Here is a 24,665-nt window from a genome sequence, read left to right on the forward strand (position 1 = left end):
AGCAGGATTGCCTTATGGAATGGCACTGCAGGGTTTGGATGATTATCCCCAGGAAACGGGGCCAATTTTCTCACATTAGTCAATCTTATATTATTCTTGAACTATAACGTTTCCCATTCTACACTACTGCAAAGATGTGGGAGTAACTGCGGATGTCTATAATGGAATGAGGAAGCGAATACTTTACATTTGAATAGAGCCGCAGTAGAATGTCAGGATAACATTTAAACAGTTTTGTTTTTTTGCCTTCATGGTTCAGATGTGAAAACCTCAGTTTTGGGGTGTAATGTCCTGTGGATAAACCACTTGACATGTTTAAATGAAGAGCCTTCTAATCTATATAATAAGCAAGAAAGTGTGTGTGTGTGTGTGTCTGTCTGTCTGTCTGTCTGTTTGTCTGTCTGTCTGTCCTTTTAAGCACGTTCAGATTTTTGTACCTAGCTCCACCAAATTTGGCAGGGTTTTGTAGTTTGACCAGGATTAGGTTCTTGCCTAGGTTTGTACTTCTGCTGGGCCACACACTGTCACACAATCCCATAAAACCGGGAAACTCTTAAATTACACAGGTTCTGGGTAGGGATGGACATTGGAAGCCGATGGTTGGCAACCATCGATGTTTCTAATTCGATGGAATAACTATTACCGGGAATTTGAAGATTGCTAGCCATTGAATGCAGCTTGCCGCTGGCTGTGGGGGGGTGGAGCACACACCGCTGCTCTCCATAGCAGTGATTTCCACAGTGACGTGTACAGTGGTGCTGTGAGGCTCTGCCCATTTTCAGAGGTTCCATCCCCATTTTGCAAGTATAGCCATCGCGATGGTTGTAATGTGATGGTTAGTTGCCATTGTATTGCTGTGTTTTATGTCTGAAGCTTCCAATGTCCATCCCTAGTTCTGGAGCTGGCTTCATACACACACTGTCACAGTGCCTGGCAGGCTCATGAGCAGCTTAGCACTCAATATATTTAGACTGTGGCAGACAGCATAATCAATCCACAATCTTTGATCCAAAGCTTAGCATATGGAGATTGATCGCAGCCACACAGTGCCTCTGCGGACAGGTCCCCTTCTGCATAGAAAACGGAACTCCAGTTTCTGGGTGGAGCGCGGGTGGCAACGGCCTCTGTTTCCCAAAACGGAGGCGTGTCTCCGCCATTGGGGGAGCAGGGAAGTGGATAGGATCGGAGATTTCCTGGCCCCTCTTACTCATCTGAATGCAAATGACAACTGCAGTGTATAAGATTAATAACAATGTCATGGAGACACTAAATGCACTATAATTAAGGCACTTTGAATGCCTCTTCTGCCACTCTGCCCAATAGAAAAATGACTACAAAAGTAACAAGACACGGTTCTTACATTCTATGCAAAGCTGCAGAATGGTTGGAGAGTGGTTACACTCTTTAACTGCAGACACACACCCTGAATGAGGATGTTCAATGCTGGAGACTTGGACAAAATGGAGAAGTCTGCACAATGGCAAGTGTACATTCTGGGCTATAAACTGGTTTACATTGAAAGATGAGTAGTATTCGCTCAAAGCAATATAGTTTTCATTAAGTTTAACTTGTGAGATGGTATCAGTGATGACGGGAGTTGTAGCCCTAATAGTGGTTTGTGAAGCTGATAAAGTGGCAGATAGAGATCCTCAGGACACCAAACAATCCTCTCCATCAGGTGTAAATGAGAAACAGGGGTGGCGTAGTCCTTTGAGTTATAAGAACTATTAAATGTGAAGAATGAGGGATAAGAGGAGGACAAGTCGCGGTGTTAAGGTGCCCACGCACATAGCGATGTGTTCCCGATCAGCCGACGTACACGATTTCCCCCTGAACTCTCCCCTGGAGCTCCCTGGCACTCCTGCACACGATTTGGTATGAAAATGCTGCCAATGTGACACACCATATATCGTGCCTCTTAACTACTCCAGTGCATCATGACTTAAGATTGACAGATCTGCCTTAAAGCACGGCAGATCTGAAGATGCGATGTGCGACCTGCGGGGACGCGCATCGTGATCGTGAGTGGGGTCTCACGATTTCCGCACGATTTCGGCATATTTTATACGATCTGTCGTTCCAATGCATCGGAATCGGCCAGATCGGGTAAATTATCGCTATTTGTGTGGGCACCTTTAGGCAATTGAAGACTTCTCTGCTACTTCAAGAAGATGGGCACACGGGCAAATGGCTCCAAGTGTGGTGAAGTGCAGTGTAGTCAGATTGCGCGCGCACACACATACAGTGGACACCGACCTGCACTCTGGAGGTTATTTCAACAAGAATCAAATGCAATGTTCATGTATCAGCAACAATAGCAGCAGCAGGGTCCTGGAACTAAGACAAAGATACTGGACAAGCAGCAGACAGTAGCAGAGGCTGGACAATGCTTTGTACTATCCCTGGATCCCAGTGAGGAGAGAGGGTCTGGGCTCTCCCACTGTTTCTGACCCACACGTGGACTCTCCCTGTTTTCTTAAAATGGCTGTGCCTGACACCACCTTCACTACTCTCCCACTTTTGCCCTTGTTCTAGTGCCAAAAGTCCTGATATTGTTGGGCTGGCATCACATCCTGTGTCCAAGCAACTTTGCATGCTGGGAGCTCTGCACACATGGCTGCTTTGGGTGCTCCCCTTCTGCTGGTAACTCCTTTCTTGTCATTTGACATTAATACACAGCCTTTGTTATATATCGCTAAACTGAATAGTATATTTTTATCACCCTTTATTTATATGGCGCCACAAGGGTTCCGCAAAGTACATAGCAAACAGTGACTTTAAAGTACAAAACATTGCTGGAGAAGGACGTGGTTTCTAAACTTTGCTGCAACAGCGGTTATATTACTCAAGTAAGCAGCAGGTCGACGGAAACCAAGGTTTAGGTGCCGTGGTAGGAAGGGAGTATGGAATAAATGATGGTATAAGAAAGTGACGGAAAAGGGAGGAGGGCCCTGCTCGTGAGAGCTTACATTCTAAAGGTTTGGAATAGCTAAAGTGTTTTATACCTAAGTATGTCTACTATACTTTCTTATGTACTTTTGCAACCAATTGTCATGTGAGAACGGAGGGGATTCTCTAAAAGACTAGCTGCAGAGTGACTGACCGGTTGGAAGTCTTACAGATTCATAGCTACATTTCTAGCCGTTTGTCCTGTATCTGATCTCATTGTGTCACTGTTCTAAAGGTGTGATGGGGGCTTTAGCTGTCTGTAATGGAGTAAAGAGGTAACACTACTTTTCAAGAGTCAAAGTAAAATAACAGGTTAATAACAAAGATCATCTATACCTTCATGGCTCATATCTGAATAATTCACTTTTAAGCTGCATACACACGCAACGATTTTTTGAACGATTATTGTTAAACGATAATCGTTTGAAAAAATTGTTCACTCTCTGAGTCAAACGATGAACCATTATTGTTTATGCGCGTTCACGTTTGTAGTTCAGTCAGACGTGTCAACTCAACGATTTTCATTAAGGGAATATGCAAAAAATCGTTTGCAGTTCAAAAAAATCGTTCATTACACTTTAAAAAATCTGACAGAAAATCGTTCATAAAATCGTTGGTAACAAAATCGTTGTGTGTGTATGCAGCCTAAAGCTGGCCACACACTAGACCAACTTACATCCAACCAGCCAACTTGTTGATTGGTTGGAATGAAAATCTGGTAAGGAATGGGAGTAAATGATGATCAGCAATGTGCTCCTAAATGCCAGAAAACAGATGAAAATGGTCGGTCAGGCAAGTTTGTTAAATGTTTGATCTAAACAATTTGTTCAAACAACAGTTTTGGTCCATTTTCCAGCGCTTGGGAGCAAATTGCTGATTGTACTCCTTACCAGATTTTCATTCCAACCAATCAACTAGTTGGCTGGTTGGACAGATAATCTTTAGATGTGTGGCCAGCTTTAGAGTTTATTGGGGCCTTATGAGATATAGGGAAATGTATTAAAGGGTCTTAAAGAGAAAGTACCAACCAAACAGCTCCTAACTCGTTTTTCAAACACCACCTGTAATGTAAGAGCTCTCAGCTGATTGGTTGGTACTTTATATCCATCCACTTGATCTCACCCCAGGGCTTGGAACAGAGATCCCTATGTCTTAGAAAAGAGTGGAGAAATAGCACATATCCACCAATTAGCTTCTAGCTCGCATTTATCAAAGACAAATCTCAACATTAGACAGACAGCATGCTTGTGGCTCCCTGGTTTATCTATCTCTTGTACACAAGGAGTGAGGCATCCCAGGCTGCCCTCCTGAAATGTCCCAACAAGCATGCATTGTGGGAGGGAGCATGGAGTCTCTCTCCCCACAGGAAATAGCCAGTCCTTCACTTAGCGAGTGTGACACTCCCCTACGTGACTCTCCATGAAGCTTCATCTCTCCGGGGGGCAGCTCCTATATTTCACAGAACACGTCCCCGGGTTCAAACACTGCTCGCATGACACAGCTCATCTGTGGTGAGATGACAGAGTGGGTGTTATCTCTCTGTGTTTATTCTATATGGTATTAAGATGGATGAAATGCAATGCTCTCACATCACACCAGTCATCCCAGTAAGGCGACTTCAGCAGGAATCCTGCAGCTTAAAAACCCATCGACTTGGTGACCTCTTAATACAAGCGGTGACCGTGCTGGGTCCGCGTCCAGCTGTCTGTATAAAGTCGCAATGCTGTTTATTTTAAACTGAGAAGTGTCCATGCCTAGAAGTTAGTAAATCATGGAACATGTTACAAAATCGTATATACAATATACATGGCTTATAGATCGCTGGCATGTTATTATATGGACAGGACGCTGGGTTTATTCTGTCATGCTTGCACTATCAGATTGTTCATATAAGCGATCATCAGGTCAGACCGTACAGTCTGTGTTTTCATGCAAACGACAATAGATCATGTATCCCCTATCCAATACTTATTTGGTTTTATGTATATGTGAAACCCAATAAAGCATTAATGCTGACAGCCTGTAGATACTCTGTATAGGATGTATGTGCTGTCTAGGGGGGCAGTTATTTTTTGGAGGCAAGCACATAATTTGTTAGTTGGAGGAGATTGCTTTAGTATTGTATGTGTCCGTGAATGTGTATATAGGTGAGAGAGGTGTGCGTGTACTAGTTATATAGTTGGCATTTTTATATTGTGTGTGTGTTTATGGTTAATAAGTGTCTCCTTGCTAATATGATAAACCCTTCCTTCCCGTTCAGCCGTATGTCACCTTTTACCTAATTAGATTGCTCCTACCCCATGTGGTTATTGTGTGTACTTTTTCCAGTGCCTCTTACCTCTCTCAGCTACACAAATATACATCGTTATCCAGACGGACTGTAGCTGCTGTCCAGTTTCCTGCGTTGTTATTACAGATATTTGGAGGAGCTCCAGAAACACTCGAGCGATACTTAGTCCCTTTGAGGAGATGGTTTCTCAGCCAGCATCTGGTCTCTGTATTCTGTCTGTCCTTTCCCTAATAAAGTCATAGATTCCTAATAATGTCACTGTCCATCCACTTTACATTCTGCATATTTGCTTGATCGTCCTTAACGTATTTATTATTGCTTTATAAAAAGGAAGATCATTTGAGTCACAATACATGACCGCTTTTATAGTAAGCTCTCACGTGCAGGGCCCTCTTCCCTCATGTGCTTTCCCCCCTTCCCTTACTCATACGATCATCTACTCCAAACTCCCCACAAGGGCACCTAACACTTGGTTGCTGACACCCTGCTGCTTTTGAGTGTTGTCATCGCTATTGCAGCAATGTGTATAACTATGTCCTTGTCCTGCATTGTTTTGTACTGTGAGTCAGAATCCTTGTGGCGCCATATAAATAAAGGATAATAATAATTAATTCCCAATAAATGTACAATAAAGTGTAATAGCTGGGTACACAAATTCTCCGCTTTTGGATGTATAAGGGCTGGGAATCGGTTTGATTTACCGCCGGACGCCTGTCTGGTGGTTGGAATCCCGACAGCGTCTGCCCGATATGGGTGAAAATCTTGATCGTCTCTAAGGTAAGTATTCACTAACCTAATTCCCTCCCCTAACCCTAACCCTCCTTAGGGGTGCCTAACCCTAACTTTCCCCCAGTGCCTAACCCTAATCCCCCCTCTCTTAAGTGCCTAAACCTAACCCACCCTTCCCCGCCGCTTAAACCTAAGTCCCCCGGGGAGGTGCCTTACCCTAAGGACCCCCCGGGGGTGCCTAACCATAACCCTCCCTCCCCCTAACCTAAACCTAACCTCCCGGGGGGGTGCCTAACCCTAACCCTCCCTTCCCCCTAGCCAAAACCTAACCTCCCGGGGGGTGCCTAACCCTAAGTCCCCCCCGGGAGTCCTAAACCTAACCCTCTCCCCCCCTGCGGCTGTCCGCGCCCGGCATCACTTCGATCGGGATGCCGGTCTCCCGGCGTCGGTAAAATGACAGGCGTCTAGATTTAGACGCCTGTCATTTAACCCTCGCCGGGATAAAGCAGTCGGGAAGCCAGTTGTCGGGATTAGGTACCTCGGCTTCCGACTGCATACCTAAGGGCAGTAATAGTATTCCCAAAGTCAAAAGTATGTTTTTACCAGCTACAAAATGCTGTGTGCAAGTGTCTCTACTGTGTACATTTTTGGATCGGATCATGGTCTGAATACATTCACCCATGTGGTTTTTGTTTTTTTTTGTTCTGCCAATGTGCGAGTTCCTATGATTCTGTAAATCTAAGGAGTTTATATTCATTCAACATGCTGGTTAATGGTAATCTAATAAATGTAATATTTCTGTTTTCCAGGAAATGACCCTGGTTGCCCCTGAACCTCCTTCTGAGCAAGCCAGACGAATTTTCCAGGCCTACGATCCAGAAGGTGAGAATCATTTACTTTTGACATCTGTAGTTGTGTGTTTTAAAATGCAAGGTCTAATTAGGGACGTGTATGTAACAATGTGCTGTGGTTATAATGTGACCTATTCATTAGCTCCTTTTCTCCCCTATGTAGTATAATACCGTATTATTGCCTGTAAGTTTCTCAATTTAATTTTCTATTCATTATAACATTTAGCGGGATGCAGTCAGGAAGCCAACGGTCAAAATGCCGACCGCCGGCCTCCCAACTTTCAAATCCCGGCAGGGTACTAATGACAGGCGTCGAAATCCCGACGCCTGTCATTATACCTACACCGGGGTTAGGGACTACCGGGGGGGGGGGAGTTAGGGTTAGGCACCCCCCTGGGAGGGTTAGGCTAGGGGAAGGGGGGGGTTAGGGTTAGGCACTCTCGGGGGTAGGTTATGGTTAGACACCCCCCCGGGAGACTTAGGTTTAGGCTGTGGGGAAGGGGGGGTTAGGTTTAGGCACATAGGGGGGGGGGGATAGGGTTAGGCACTAGGGGGGTAGGTTAGGATTAGGCACCCCTAAGGAAGGGTTAGGGGGAGGTGTAGGGTTAGTGATACTTACCGAAATCCCCTGTTGGGATTTCCACTGCTGCTGGTCTGCCGGCGTCGGGATTTGAACCGCTGGCCTTACAGCTGGCAGTCATTCATACCGATTCCCATTTAGTTACAGATAGTTAGCCACGGAAGCCGTCGATGTGGCATGTTAACCACAGAAGGCAGATTCTTCTCACGGCCTATGGAGGTGCAAGATGAATCTGCCTAATGTAGTGAGCGGATAAATGCACAACGCTAGTTGCAGTCAGCAGCTCATGGCTAATTGAATCCGCCCCTTAGACTGGTGACCCGGCGCTGTGTAAAGTAACATGCAATTGAAAACCATAATAAAACTTATTACACATACTATTAAATTCAGTTATGTTTATTATCATGCTGGCCACTGCCACAAATCTAGGGGCACCATACAGCCTGAAATGCTTTATCTCTTTTACTCTTAATTATTTTAGTGTGGGTGCTGTCCATTTTGAAATTGAGAGGAATAATCGTTAAAAACTGCCTCCGTGGCGGCAATATTTGGTGCATGTGTTTGGAGCTCAGTATTGTTGATCTATAAATGGCTTCCATATCACTTTTTGTAGAAACAACTTAATCTAGCGCTTGGAACTTTTTTTTGCTGTCCACATAGACCTTTATTCCCGCGCCTAATTGCCATTGCATGGATGTTACACCCCCCACTCCCAATATCTAACGAGGGAATTTTTTCTGTAGGTCGTATTGCTATAAAGCATAAGTAACCTTATAGTGTAAAGAAGCATTGTTCTAACTTTAGAGTGTAGAAACGTGCGCTGACTGCCATGTAATACAGCACTGTAACTGTAGCTATGAATACGAATGATTTCCCTAAGAAACGTGATGATTGAAGTAATGCTTCCGATCCGGTTATTGGATCTGAGCAATGTATAATCTATAAGCCGGGGCTTAGAAATTATTTGTGTAAGATTTGCAGACCATGAATAAATTGTTCATTTATTTGAACTATCGTTGCTATTTAAAACATATTCGAAAGCTCAATTGACCACAAAGTAAACAAAACTATGGAGAATATCTCACCAGATACTGATTACCAGGCACTGATAGTAATGTATAGGGATCTGGGAAATCTAAATGATATCTAAGTTGCTAGGAGAGAGCTTGAATGTGTGTATATGGAACACAGCTGCTGTCTGAATTAACTTTTCCTTTAATTGCCACAGGAAACCTGACGAAGCGGCACAGAGACCCTTATGTGGCTCCAAGTGTCCAGTAAAGAGTCTAGCAGATATTTTCTTAGTATAAATGGGCCGGTTTCTGTGGCTTTGGCATAGCGGCGATATTCAGCTTTATATAAATATACATTGTTCTATAGAAACTTATCCTTTAAGAATAACAAGTAAATTCCACCCCAAAAATGTTAGTGTCCAGGCTAGTAATTGCTCCACAAGATCTTTATGTAATCTACCATAAACTACTTCTACAGGTTAATAGGAATTTTAAATGGAATTCATATTAAATAAACCGTTTTATTGTCTGCTTTAAAGTCAGGTTTTACTTGTGAATAGGCCAATAAATCTCAAACGCCATCGTTTTATGATTTACCGTTCAGTTCACACATCCAGCACAGGTCTATCTAACGGAATACTTATAGCACATGTCATACACCATACTTCAGAAGATGATTTGTTAACCTATTTAAACTGGGCGTGATATGACTTGTTGACAATATCGCAATATACCAACATTTTGACACGGTTAAAATGTCGACACATTCAGAATGTCTATACCAACATGTCGATATATGGGTTTATTCTTATTTTAGTCTAACCCTAACAATCAACAAAAAAAACAAAACATGTTGACATTTTGTTGTCAACCTTCTCGACCTAACGTCCATGTTGACCTTCTGGATGTCTATTAGTTGACCGTATACCTTTAAACTCTATCAGCATCTCTATCGCAAAACAAGTTAATAGTTTTGTAGAGAGCTGCATCTTAATATGTCGTTTTGGATAGAATTAGGTGTGTTGAAAAGAAAATATCAAATGTTACCAGCACTCAGTCAGTGCTGGTAACATTGGTGGTTCTTAATGAATCTAGGTTCTTTATCCTGCTCAGGCAGGTCTTGTCTCTACTTCTTGAACGTCTACCACATCAAAGAGGAGGGGCTTTGACAACCCCAGTGTAAAGCTGGGTACAGATTAGACGATGTGCAAACGATGCGATATTGTCAACGATTTCCCTTGAACTCCTGGACTGACTATATATTGCATATACACTGTGCTATCTTACAAACAATGCAACGATATATCGTGCATCGTTTGGTGGTTAGATTGTTCAGATGTTATGTTAACATATCGCCTGGTCGTTTGGTAGAGCATACACACTGCACAATGTTGTAAAAATCATTAACAACATCCTCAGATTGAGCAGCACGTAGGGCTGACCAAAACACGTGACCAATGACTCACGGGAGCACGCGATAGTGCGTACACACTGGACGATTTGAACGATTTGCCGTTCTGATTTATCGGAAATCATTCAAATTATCGTCTAGTGGGGTACCCAGTGTGAAGGCACACTGGTACTGTACATATTTAGTTGTAGCTGGAACAGGCCTTAATTATCATGTCCTTAATTTTTTACCCACCCATTTGAAAAACAACAAGGCACTTCTCTTAAGGCTACATAGATCATTTTATTTAATTTTTCCCACTTAATATTTTGTTAACGCGCAAGGAAACTGTATGAGGAGCACAATGCATTGTTGTATGCATACGATGCACAATTTATATGCAGCCTGGATGTATTAGCAAATTCATTCAAAATGCAGATTTTTGTCATGATATGATCAGCTCTCTGCTGAATAGAGGAGATTGTTATCATCCAGCCAAATGCATGTGTTAAGCACATGTAATCACCTGTTTAACCGTGTATGACGCTTGCATCCATTAAGATAAATGGACTCTCTCAACAGAAGCCAATGCACATTAAACACTCTAAAGCTGGGTACACACTGACAGATATATTGGCCAATCAATTGAACACGATACGTCTGTAACTGCGTCGTTCACAGACATATCGCATGGGCTGTGCTGCACAGCATATGGACAGATCTGCAGAGATATCTGTCCATCGGCAGGCGTGTACGGGCGGTCTGCAGACCACCCGTACACACACAGCGGCAGCCGTGGGGAGGGGGGCGGGACCCGGCGGCCGGATCGGGGGCTCAAGAAGATGATGGCCGTTCAGTGTGTATGGACGACCATCATCTGCAGATATGTTAGGTGTGTACCCACCATAAAATGGAACAAGAAACATTCAGAAAATTAAGTAAACTCTACGGGAACACATGTAAAAACTCAAATATGTATGTTTGCATTTCTTTTAAAACCGGTTTTATTTTTTTTACATTTTATTTACATGCAGATGGACTGACATTGATAAAAGCATGTAAAATTCATCATTTTTACCCCAGTGGTTACAGGGCTTCAGAAGAAGTAGTAGATGATTGTCAGACTTGACACTTAACAATGGGGGCCCCACTTATGGACATATGTAATCCAAAATGCAATATACATTTAATTTGCACAGAATGTGTCTTGGGGCCAGCCCGTCTTCTATAATGCAAACCTTCTCCCATAATAACTATTGATAGCAATGTAGGATGTTAGGGGTCTAGACAAATTACATGTTTGTTAACATTGAAAACCTCAGACAGGTAATTACTTTGTTTAAATAAAACCTAGCTGTATCATATGTGGCTAGCCATTAACCTCACAAAAGAATACAGTATTGGCTGAAACCTATACATAGAACATGCAGACATGGTCTTTGTAGATAGCGAAGTCTGCATTAGTGACAAACATTTTATGTAATGTGAACAAAACGGCACATTGATCAACAAAGCAGACTTGTACGAGTGATGTGTTTTACTGTGGACTTAAAATCAACTCTGCAAGAAAAAGAGGAGCACAATTAACCCTTTGGTGTTGCTGACAAGGGTGGGGTGTCTCCTGCACCCTGCGATAGTGTCCACTGCCTTTTATTATAGCACCCGTGTGACTGAATTTTAGGTGTCCCGATCCATACAAGTTGTCATTTTTACACATGTCTTCAGGAGGAAAGATGTCTACGTACTATTGAGCGCTGTTTACTGTATCTACTGCTCTCTGGTTCCTCTAATAATGAGAATCAAGGTGCTCATACTATTGAGTTTTAGCCCCTCATACCAATTATCAGCCACCCCAACCAAAATTCAAAAATATCTTGAAACCTATTCGTATAGATTGCCTACGTGCGCCACAAGTCTCGTTAAACATAACGTACGAGCGACTTTTTACATTCAAATGCGGTTTATTTGCAAAGCAGGAATGCACAAGCAGCTTCTGCTGATTAAAAAGATATGCGGCATGCCCATGTTTTGTGTGCGACTGCCGGGGTATCTGCATGCGAACCGCTACGTTATAGTGTCAGCGGCTGTTTAACGACTAGAAGGGCTTTTTAACGTGCAAGGAAGTAAGATGTGTGTGGACACATCTGTTTGTATCATGTCTTTGACCCCAAGGACATGAGGTTGGCAACATGGAGGTCCTGATGCCTGATAATTTAAAGGGTCAGAGGTTCTGAGAGCAGTAATCTCACAAACTATTAGGACCCATGCTCTAGAGGAAAGGACTGTGAAGCATTTGGAGATATGAGAGAACAGATTGGAAATGGAAGCACTTATAGGGGTATTCAATATGGGTGCGATAACATCGTTTTTGCGTTAATATCGGAGGTATGACGTCATTATCGCAGGTTTTACTTTCACACCGTATTCAATTTCAAAGACTTATCACAGTTTTGAAAAGTCTTTGATAAAAAACGGGGATAACTTTTCACCATTGAATAGGTGTCGAAAAAAAGTGCAGAATTGGGGTTTAGGGGTGCAGGATGAAAAAAAATAGCCTGCACCCCTGGGACTGACATTTAAAAAAGAACTGTGTCAAAAAAAGTTTAAAAAAAAAATAGGGAAATAGGTTCACGGCTATTCTGCAAGTATGCGGCAGGTGTTTTGAAGAATAGAATTATAGCGGCAGGTGCACAAATGCAGAATTTTTAAAAACTTTAGGGACATCAAAATATGCTAGTACCCATTTTCATGTACCCCAAATTTGATGGGACCACTTAAAAAAACGAAAAAAATAACCTAAGTGCTCTTCTGCATCACTTCTTCAATGTCGGGAAAAAAACACCCTCCGCGGCTATTTAAATCCCCGACTTTCAATTAAAGGCTAAAACGGGGGTACCCATAGTGTTCCCCCATGTTTTTACTACTATAGGGAGGTCTTACAATTTTTTTAAGGAAAAATTCGTAACTTTACGCAAATCCAACTTCGGAGTTTCCCGTTTTCGTTAATTTTATATTGAATACGGGTATAAGCGGGAGCGCGCCCGATACTTTAATGCAGGTAAAAACTCTGATATGAAACGTTAACTTCGACAGTGAAGTTTACGTTTCATATTGAATACCAGTGTAAGTCTGCTCTCCCAGGTGCTGGTTACTGCCCTGATTCCACCATATTATGACAAACAGATCCGGGACCCTTTCATGATGATCTAGCAGGGAAAAGGCTGCAAACTAGGAGGAGATGCAATGGATTTGGGAGGAGATTTATCAAAGCTTGGAGATAAAGGGGGTCATTCAGACCCGGTCGTTAGCGCCGATGCGCTCGGACCGTGTCGATGGCCCCCCACAGAGCATGCGCATGACGGCGCCGGTCGTAGCGGGTCTCGATCCAAAGGGGGCGAGCTGTCGATGTTGATTGACAGCTCGCCCCGTTTGGAAGGCGGGTCGGGGGGGTGGCAGCCCAAACGGAGCCGCCAGCCAATCCCGGCTCGCAGACCGGCTGCCAATAAAAGACGGGGTGTTTTTTTTTTTTTTATTTGGTGCCGGAAGAAAACAGTAGTATATGTGCCTGGGTTACACCAGGAGAGAACAGTAGTATATGTGCCTGGGTTACACCAGGAGAGAACAGTAGTATATTTGACTTGGGTTACACCAGGAGAGAACAGTAGTATATGTGCCTGGGTTACACCAGGAGAGAACAGTAGTATATTTGACTTGGGTTACACCAGTAGAAAACAGTAGTATATGTGCCTGGGTTACACTAGGAGAGAACAGTAGTATATATGCACCTGGGTTACACCAGGAGAGAACAGTAGTATATGTGCCTGGGTTACACCAGGAGAGAACAGTAGTATATGTGCCTGGGTTACACCAGGAGAGAACAGTAGTATATGTGCCTGGGTTACACCAGGAGAGAACAGTAGTATATGTGCCTGGGTTACACCAGGAGAGAACAGTAGTATATGTGCCTGGGTTACACCAGGAGAGAACAGTAGTATATGTGCCTGGGTTACACCAGGAGAGAACAGAAGTATGTGCACCTGGGTCACACCAAGTGAGAACAGTAGTATATTCACCTGGGTTACACCAGGAGAGAACAGCAGTATATGCACCTGGGTTACACCAGGAGAGAACAGTAGTATATGGGGGGGAGGGTTCGGATTAGGGAGTCTGGCGGGGTTAGGTTTTGGGGTGGGGAGATTAGGGTTAGGTACCCCCCCGGGAGGGTTAGATATAGGGAGTGGTAAGGGATGGGGTTAGGGTTAGGCACCACTAAGGGAGGGTTAGGGGGGGGGGGGGGACAGGGGAGGTTAGAGTACTTACCTACCTCTGTTGGGATCTTGATCGTGTCGGGCATCCGCTGTCAGGATTTGAACCGCCGGCATTTCAATCTCATTCCGTATATGTGCCTGGGTTACACCAGGAGAGAACAGTAGTATATGCGCCAATTTAAGCCAGGATCCGCCAGTTTTACATCAGGAGGGAACAGTATCCCTCTTATAGAGAGCCAAGGTTACTACCTGCCCAATCTCACTACCATTAAACTTTAAATCAATCCCAGATATCAGTAGCAAAATAATGGCCTATATCATCAGTTATGTAGTATTTATTGCAGCTGTATCCATTAGCACATGAATTCAACTAAAAACACAGTTGAAATAAATACTCAAACACTATAATATACTATTACTCATAAAGTAAAAGTCAAATTAAATGAAACCTACACTAAAACCTATAAAATACTGCACAGTTTTAACATTCAGAAACACTTTTCTACAAGCCAACAGAACTCATCTTTGGTGATTTGCAGAATTCTATGCTGGGTTGAAAACTCACACTGAGTAACGTACACTGGGATTCGTGTCATATAGCCTCCGGAAAAATCGCACATAGATTGGTGGTATCCAGATTTGCACACACATGCTGAACTTAACTGCTAATAATGCAAATTAATAAGGATATTTCGGCCCTCTACTGTCGACTTCTCTCTCCTAATCACCCCTTGAAGATATGTATGAATTGGCCTTGTAGATAGATGTGGGGGAGACCTTGTATCCCGAGGAGTAGTCCTAAACTAAAGAAGTTCTGTCTCTGTGCGTATTAAGTAGAAGTCCTGTAAACTCTGTTACCACTCTCCATGATCCATCTTTCCTACTTCCTCAGATTTATGTGGACGTTTCAGTGGCCAGTGAGGCACCCTACTGCGAATTCAGAGGTCTTGTCCTAAAATCCGAGTTTACTGGGAAAGCAATCATGACCTGAATAGAGCCATAACCAGCACCCAGATCCCTTCTGTATTCCTTGCTACCTCGCCCAATTCTTCAAGTCTCTCCTCAAAATATCAAACATGTCTTATACACTGCCAAGTATCAAATGCCCCAGACTGGAAAAAGACAGGACCCTCTCTAACTCTGTACCCATCAGTGTGCCAGATAGAGTACATTACCGTAACCTTGCCTGACACCTTTGACTATTTCAGTAAAGTTTGTAGTCCATGGACTGTGAGGCAAAATTTCCATTGTATGTTCTCTAAATTTATATAAAAATATCTCTTCACCTTGACATGGGTACAGTCCTCACCGCTCCCCTCTTTATTCAGCACATACTTACCTTTTTATCTCTATTCCTCTAGCTATAGCAATCTAAAGCTGGGTAAAGATTATCTGTCCAACCAGCCAACTTGTTGATTGATTGGAATGAAAATCTGGTAAGGTATGACAGCAAATGACAATCAGTAATTTGCTCCCAAACGCCGGAAAATGGACAAAAACTGTTGTTGGAACAAATTGTTTAGATCAAACATTTAACAAACTTGTCTGATGACCATTTTCATCTTTTTTCTGGCATTTAGGAGCAAATTGCCGATCATCATTTACTCCCATACGTTACCAGATTTTTATTCCAACCAATCAACTAGTTGGCTGGTTGGACAGAAAATCTATTGGTGTGTGTGCAGCATTATAGTCTCTATATGAACAAATTGACGCTTAGTTTGTGGTTTGTCCCCATTTTACTTCTGTTTTCAATTCTCACTGAGCATTTAATATTTTCTGTTCTGTTTCTCTGTTGGTTTTCTCCATGTGCAGTACACCCCTCCCTCCCACACACACCACCTGCTACGACGCCATCTTTCCAGCAATATTATCGGGAGGATGGCGCATGCAGCAAAGAGAGCAAAGTTTCTGGGATAGTAGCAGACTACTTGCTATCACCTGCAATGCGGACAGATTACCTAGTGGACAACTGCTGCACAGCATATTGTGTGGTCTGTTATGGCATCTGTGCATCTGTGCATCGCATACTCTGCACCCTTTATAGATACATCACTAATGGAGAGATTTATACATACGTCACTACTTATGCACTTTATGCTGTAAGGATTCTTTATAGAGAAATTATTCTAGATTTCTGGAGAATGCAGTGGAATGGTAGCGTGACTCAACATCTGGTTTTTGTACATATATTTAATTTTATAGACCGGTGATAACAGCCATATGGTGGGAGTAAAAACACCCTGTTGTTTTAATCTCCTGCCAATTAGGATGATATTAGTTTTGAACTGGGCAGTGATATAACAGTGTCTCCAATCAGATCACTGGAATATTCACAAAATCACAGATTATTTCAAGATACAAGTGGCCTTTTCATGTTGGAGTCTGCAAACTACCTACTCATGTGCCTGTGTAAGTGAAGGCACTACCATGATATAAGGATGGTAATAGAGGCAAACAGAAGACCGCAGTCTGAGAAGGTGGATAATGTAAGGAGCCTGTTTAGGCTTGGAAGATGACGTAGGCCCATGAAGGTCATATTCTGACCCCACCTATGTAAATTGTAATGCAGCTGGATTATCATCAAGCATCACACTTGGGTCCACTCAGGCCCTGTATATGGGCTAATATAGCTAGCAATATCACAGTATGTGTGCTGAGTGTCTCCCGGCCTTGTGTCACACAAGGGAACTGTGGGAGAACATATACCACAGAGGTATCAGCCAGGCATAGCTAGAATCAGGGCTGGATATGCCACATGGCAGTTATGGCAAATGCCAGAAGGGCCAATTGCAAGATGGGCCGGTCTGGCTGCTGAGATGCCCAGCTGAGCAAATCACCAATAACGGACACCACATGTGATTTGGGCCTGCAGCTGGCGATCTGCACATGTAGTGCGGTCGACTCTCTCACTATTCCACCGGTTAGCGATGGTCCTTCCTGTCCGGCTTCATCATTCACCATAGCAGCTAGTACTGTTATAACGAATGGCGTGCAATCACATCTTCCTGGGCAGCTTTCACGTCACTCTATTGCTTTGTTTACCGTTGTCTAGCCCTCCTACGGGACCAGCCACCAATGAGCTGTGTTCTTTTTCAAGCCCACCCCTCCTTCTGTCCCCCGCACCACACTACCTTTCTCCTCCTTCTCCTGCCACTGGCTTGTCAGCTCAGTCAGCCCCTGATTGTTAGGCATGCCTCTTGATTCATCTTCTGCAAAACTTTTGTAAACATTAATGAATGGTTTGATCTATTATATTTTAGACTATATTATATTATAATATATATTCACCACAAAATGAGGCGGCGCTCAGACTGCAAGATTAGTGAAAATTCAGTGCTTTACTGGATGTTTCGGGGACAGACTGTAAGATTAGTGAAAATCGTCATGAAGGGCAGTCTCTGAGTGCCGCCTCATTTTATGGCGGCCACATTTTTACACACTTTTTTTTTTATTTATATTTAATAAATACTACTCAGAACAGATGTTTGTGGGAGTACCACATCAGATATCGAATTTGGCCAAAAGCTTTGTAAAGATCATGGTGTGCGGTCACGCCTCTCATTACTCTGCCCGATAGTGATGGTCGCACCTGTGTGGTCACGTCAATCTTCATAGCAACCAATGTGGTGTCTATGGGAGGCTTCTTAATTACAGAATTTACCAAGCTCCTGTAAGCTTCACATTCCGGAGCTTGGCCCCAGTGGCTAATGCCATCTCTGGTTGGTGCTAGCCATTGTCGCTTATAAGCCACATTTTCCAATAGTCATTGGGAGAGGGATCTGTAAGATCCCTCCCCGGGAATGGGCGCTCACACATGCGTGGTCAGCAGATAGTGTATGTGTAGTATCGCAGCAGGGTCTCGAAGGAGAAGGAAAGTGATCTCATGAGTGATCGCTTCATTTCTAACACATGGCAGGGATGGGCTCCTATCCTGCATGTGATTCCTAATAAATTCGGGTGATAGTAATTTCTTATTGCCGCCATAACAAATAATTATCGGGTCAAAACTTGATAATTAATAAATATGCCCCATAATATGGTTATATGCAGTGTAATGTGACAAAGGGGCACTACTGTGTGGCATAATTTGAATTGGGGGTACTATTGTGTGGTCATGCTCCTTCCCAGCAAGATCACCCCCCCCCCCCCCCCAATGCACGAGCTCTCCCTGTATGGTGAGGGCAGCAATGTTCTTTATATACACTGGGCACTAAAATTTGTAGTAATGGCTCTGCTTTGGTGTGCACAGATGTGTCCTCTGTTTTCACCACCCCTGACCTAAAAAATTCCTACAGTGAACACTATATAATCTTCTACAACTGCTAAGATAGGGCTTGGTCTATTGGACAATGCCTTTCCTTTTCTTTGTGTATGACCTACACCAATGAAGTGCCAGCTTTACCTAAACGAAACCAACCAAATATCTGACTATGGCACATGTTTGAATCCCCTACAGGATGAGCTTAATACAGAGATTAATTTACACTTGTATGTTGTTCTAATATTAATTATATTTGTTAGTACATAAACTAGGAAGTGGGAGGAGTCAGGAATAGTAAGGGGAGGACTCTATGCCATGAGCCAGATGCTGACTCTCTGAGATGGACCTTTAACTGCCAAGGCCAATCCGACCCTGGCTAGAATGGAGGGCAGGACCATGTATTGGGCAGCTAACCTGATGCTTTGGCATTTTAGCGCTCCATGCACTAGCAGGAGTAAGTTGTCTGGATACTGCTTCTCTTGTTGCTATGATCTAACTGATGGGACATGAACATTCGGACGTGTTATGTCTGGTGGTGTATGGAGCACCTCCTTTGGGTCCAGGATTTTCATTTGCAGTTTATTCTTCGCTACATGTTTTATAAATAATCATTGAAAGCACACAGTGAGAATAAAAGCAAATAACGTGACTAGGATGAAAGCGTTGATAATTGTCTATGAGCCTTATCATTCACCTGTCTCCTACACCCCCCATCACATTGTGTCGTCCGATACGACATTCATCCTATCTATTCCATGTGATGTCACTAGTTGCCAGGAAACTGATATGGGCGCATTTGTATCATTGTTTCAGCCAACCAAACAGTTGACTCCACCTTCCATAGAAGACGGACATACTTTAAATTACCTTTCCTCATATTAGATTCAGCTTGCCTTGCTGGACAAACTCTCTCAGATTGTTCTCTTCTGGTGATTGTGTTTATAAGATGTAACCAGCCATAAGCAGTGGTCCTGAACATAATAGTTTTGTGTAGATAAATTTAAGTTTGTTCCATATATCACTGGTGGATAAAGGCGGCCTTCAAAAAGTTTGCCCTTGGTATTCTGAGCCTAGACTGGTGAAAGATGGTGACTGCTTCCTTGAGCTAGAAGTATATGTTGTGATTACTGGTGTTATTGTGCAGACATTCCCAAGATGTGGTATCCCGGCAGAGTCTTTACCAGCCCTGTCTTGATCTTGTTAGATGTGATGAGTAAGACATTTGGTACAATGACTTTTATGGTGTAAGACCCTAGTGTGCCTGTAGACAGCACATGGTACCAATAGGGTGAAATAAAAAATATTGTGGTCGCTCACATCAGCTTAATGGTATTGCACAGGTGCTTGTAAAGGGCGGGGTTTACTCTGAACCTCAGAAAAAAAGGGTGTTCCCTCCAGCACACTGCAACAATATCAGCAAAAATACTTGAACCCTACATAATAATAGAAATTCAGAGGTATTAGTTGCATACATTTGCAAATATACGATTAAGCGCCGGGCCAGCATCAAGGCTCCTCTATACCGGCGTCCCTAACATTCAGGGGTTCACGTCTGAGGCGCAGGGCACCCCAAAAGAATCCAGTCAAGGACCATCCCCAGGGCATCACACAAAAAAAGGTGATAGTGAAGTGTAGAGTATAGATGTGTAAAGATAATCAATAAGTTTTAATATAGTAAGAAAGAATTAAATTACATGAATAATAAACAAACAAATGCTGATATTGTTGCAGTGTGCTGGAGGGGAACACCAATAGGGTGAAGACAGCTAAAAAGGAACCTTACACTGGAATTCGGTTACACATAACATACAAGCATTGAGCAAATAGTGGTTGGGTGATGGTTAGCCCATTCTCCATGTGTAATGAACCAGTTGTGCCTTGAGTAGCCATTCTCAACAAATTGGTATGGTTTTACCGTTTCCTATATGGACCCTCAATCCCTATTACATTCCCTATTTATTTTTATGTTCTGTTCGTAGAAATAATGCTCAAGTGTCTATGGACTAATATGAGATCATATCTGGAAAAAAGGGCAGACTCGATGGGCCAAGTGGTTCTTATCTGCCAAATTCTATGTCTCTAAAATTGAATAGTCATACCTGAGCCTTTTGTTCCTTAGTCTCTATAAGGGCTGTGGAGCACTGACCAGCCAATAAGTGGGTAATTCCAAGGACAGTGGTGGGAACGACCACAGTAGTGTGTAAAAATGTACTTCAGCATCCAAATCATGGTAAGAACAAGTCAGCACACAGGATAATAGATCCCATATCTGCACTTGATAACTGAACTGTGCAGTTTCTAATCAAGCTTTATATGTTAAGTACTCAGTTAACGAGTACCCAGAGACTGGCATATGAGGGAGACAGAGCTTTAGTGATTTAATACTATACATTAGGGGTAGGCAACATTTTTATCTTTGACTGACAGACGTCCGACATTACCTCCATTACGCCATATACAAACATTTATAAAAGCTAAACATGGTGGCATCCCCTGTCCTTTCTTCTTGCAAGTTATCTTGCTCTTGTTAGGTTGGTAATTTGTAGCCTGGAGAAGAAGACATGCTTAATCATTTTGTATGGTTTTTCCACTGTGAATTGACTAACTGTGGCAGGGATCACTGACCAAAGGCCCAGGATTTGCTGGGTATGCAGGCTACATGTATCGGTTTGAGTCTCCCCTGTGAGGGAAGTAGCCCACTAGTGCCAAGGGTTGCCTATGCCTTCTATAGGTTTTAAGTGCATACGCTTCTTCAGCAGACTGCTTTCTTCATGTTGCAGTGCGGGTCAATGTACCTCTGTCACCTAATTACAAACTGGTAGTTAGATGGACCTTCCTTTTCCCTGGTCTAGACTGGTACCTAATATCGCACAACACCAGGTGGTGAAGGAGTTCATACTATGGCTAGGAGAATTCCCCCGTGACGTCATAGAGGCGAACTGGGTCAGACCAATTTCTTGCTCAGCAGATTTAGCAAGGGGTTATGGAGAAGTCCTGAACATCCCGTTACTACAATTGATAATGCACATTATAGTCATGCATATTAGTGGCACTGTACCTGATTGAGTCACATGCAAGTTCAAACCCGCCACATCTGGCTATTTTTTCCGATACTGTGCATGTGTCACGGGCTACTTATGCAGCTTCGCAAACATACTCTGGATGGAGTCGTAGACATCTCAGACGTTACTCTGCGGTCGCTAAAGTCACTTGTGGTAGGAACTTAGGGCCGGATTCAATTAGAGGCAAAAAGTGCCGTTTGGAGGTAAGTTTCCGCGGATTCGGACTTTCCGACTGTTTTCAAAGTATCTCCATATCAATTCCAGGACGATTTCGCCTAAGCGAGAAGCCAATGCGAAAAAGTATCTCCTATGAATAGCAGGTGAAAAAAAAGTGCAAAATCTTTATTTTGGGGTGCAAACGTGGGGAAACGACTCAGAACCCTTGGGACAGCCCCCCAAAGGACAAATCATCAAAAAAAATTTTTATCTCAGAACACCCCACAAAAGTACTTTCATTTTGTGGGCGAAAAAGTGGGGTGACGAGCTTAAAAACTAACAAAATAGAATTCTTAGGGGTCTGCAAGGACGGGTCAGGTGTTTTCAGGATTGCAGGTGCATTTTTGACGTTTTTTTAAAAGTTCACTTTAGAGACACAAAGATATGCTAGCACCATTTGCAAGTACCCCAAATTTGACAGGACTACTTATATTCACTAAAAAATACAGCTTTATGCCATTCTTCACCACTTTTGCAAAGACGCTAATAAGAAGCAATTTAAACTACTTAAGTACTCTAAACACTTTTATTAGGGCTATTAGTACACATCTACATTGATTCCCTATGTTAGTGCATTTTCTGGGGGGTACAGACTGATTTCCCCAATTCTGACAGCACTTTCCAGCATTCGCTGCTTTCAGTTTTAGCCTGTTACATGACACTTAGACTAATACATTCTCATCTTTCACGTAATGAAATTGATTCATGTAAAAACAAAAAAGAATAAAACTTTCACGGGATTGATTGCAACTATAATTCCTTCCATGTTATACAGAAATTGTCATATCACTAAATTCAAAACCAATCATAGGGCCTGATTCAGATTTGTACTCTATTGCACAGCTGCTGAGACTTAGTACACAGCGGCTGGGCAATAATATGATAAAGCTGCAGGAGGCATCTAGTGTATTAAAGACACCTACTACCAGCATTGCAGATCCAAGGGCTATGTCCAAAGGCCAGGATGGTCAGGGGAATTCACACTTCTGATGCCAGCAAAGCTGCATCCAAGGACGCGGCCACTGTCTTTAGCACGCCCATAAAATGGGCCGAAACTCCCCAGTTTTCCGGGAATCTTTCTGTCGCCGCCCCCCAAACGCCAGCAGCATGTCAGTCACGCTGCGGCGTTTGGAGCTCTGCGAGCGATATTGTCCAACAGATCAAGAAGCTTCTAAGATTACTCTCATTTTCTGTCCTCTAAGGTCTTAGGAAACTTTTCAGCTATACTGCTGAATTTTTAGAGCTATAAAACGGAGATGGTTATTCTCTGATCCATCAGTTTAAGCCTCATTAAAGTGACTTGGTGCGCAGCCTAATTGGAGTAGATTGTAAGGGACAACCGGCTAAATAGAACATGTGGAAAGCAGAAAGGAACATTAGCGCACACTGAGACAGCCAATCTCCTGTTAGTTAAGCCTTAATTACTGCTTCATCCTGAGTCTAACTGGGTTCTCTTTTCTGACGTTTATTTATACTTTCTTTTTGTGTATTGTAAATTGCTACCGGGCCACTTGTCACCTTATACTATTGTGACTAATTAGATCCCGGGAGACGCCCAACATTCGCTGGCCAGTGACTTCCCCTATAATGTTTCCTGGGCCCTTTGTATCTTGTGTAGATATTGAATAACAAAATGTGGTTTGCTGTGCGGATGGTACACAGTTGATGTAGATGGTCACACACAAATCAATCAGTTTGTTACATTTTGTCCAGCAGCTGCATTCTGTGCAGTATCCTCCTAATGATAGTAATGTACGTTCCTCCAGGTGATGTACTAAGCTGACCACTATGGGGAGATCAGGGCTTTTAATATTTCATCAGCTCTCAAGAGTTATAATTACTATCCTCCTTTATTTTTATTTTTTTAATGGCACAGCAAGGGGGTCCACACTTTTTTACAACATACGTACAGTAAACAGGACAAGTATGAATACAAAAAAAGACAGCTGGTTTTGTGCACAGTGGAGTCATTGTGTGGGCTGAACCAATATATATGATAATATTGCCAATTAATTCACTGGGAACCAGTAACCTAAGTTACTTCATTGGTTTAGCCCACAAAATGGCTGCCACAAGTTCTAGGTGCCTATTTAAGAAGAGTAACCTGCCAAGATAAGTGAACTATGATTTGGTAGTGGTTTATGGGTTTGTAACCTCTGAAAACATTTAGTATTTCCACACTTTGTGAGGATTAGTACTGCTGTTTCTATTATTGCTTTGTGACTGTTATTCCTGCAAACAAAATGTGCATAATACATAATTAATGGAAAGTCTGAACTACGATGGAGCCAAGAGCAAATGATTTTCAGTTTTAATAAAAAACAAATCTGCCTGGTTAGTCTGTTTCATTGTTCATATGATCACTTTCTGAGGTTACTTACTGTACCCACTGGGTTTTGACATACGTTCATTAAAGCATATGCATTTGATATACATTCTTGTTTAAATTTTGGAGATGATTGTATACTTTTTCAACAATACACAACGAAAAGTCAACAAGTCGCGTCAAAACCTCAAGTTAAACACTTGTGTAAAGGCCAGTAGAATGAATTTAACTGGGAACAATAATTTTTAGTGCCACACCGGATAAGTGCGCTTTAACTTTCAATAAAAACCCATCTTTAGCTGGGTACACACTAGGTCAAAGGGCGATCCTCCATCTTATCTGACGATTGGCCAGTGTGTATGCACTTACCAATCATAGGCCCGATGTGTCGTGACTGACCACACAACTGGGCGGGCATTTACATGTGCCCGCCCAGTTGAGCGGTCAGTCACCAGCGGCCTCTGCAGCAAGTGTAGGGGCGGTCGCCGGACTGCCCGTACACACAGCACGTTGTGGCGATATATCTGCAGATATATCATCTATCGGCTGTGCTGCACAGCCAACACGATATGTCTGTGAACGACATACTTCAGACACACATCGTCTGTACACACTGGCCGATGCGCATGTGATATATCGGCTGTTTAATTGAATGGACGATATATCAGCCAGGGTGTATCCAGCACAAACCTCTTAAATGAAACGTCGCTGGGTATGTAAAAAAAAA

At 42.9% G+C, this 24,665-nt stretch overlaps 1 protein-coding gene across 2 annotated transcripts in view; it reads left to right on the forward strand.

The window, feature by feature from the left end:
* The window catches only part of MINDY3 (MINDY lysine 48 deubiquitinase 3), a 177,803-nt gene that overhangs the window by 130,477 nt on the left and 22,661 nt on the right, over positions 1-24,665 (forward strand). For both annotated transcript variants that reach the window (XM_088478634.1, XM_088478633.1), the window contains exon 12: positions 6,778-6,850. In XM_088478634.1, the coding sequence (XP_088334760.1) occupies positions 6,778-6,850 (73 nt within the window). The remainder of the gene's footprint in view (positions 1-6,777; positions 6,851-24,665) is intronic.

Source organism: Taudactylus pleione, unplaced genomic scaffold (genome assembly GCF_031769625.1).
Source record: "Taudactylus pleione unplaced genomic scaffold, aTauple2 ptg000216l, whole genome shotgun sequence".
Taxonomy (NCBI): domain Eukaryota; kingdom Metazoa; phylum Chordata; class Amphibia; order Anura; family Myobatrachidae; genus Taudactylus; species Taudactylus pleione.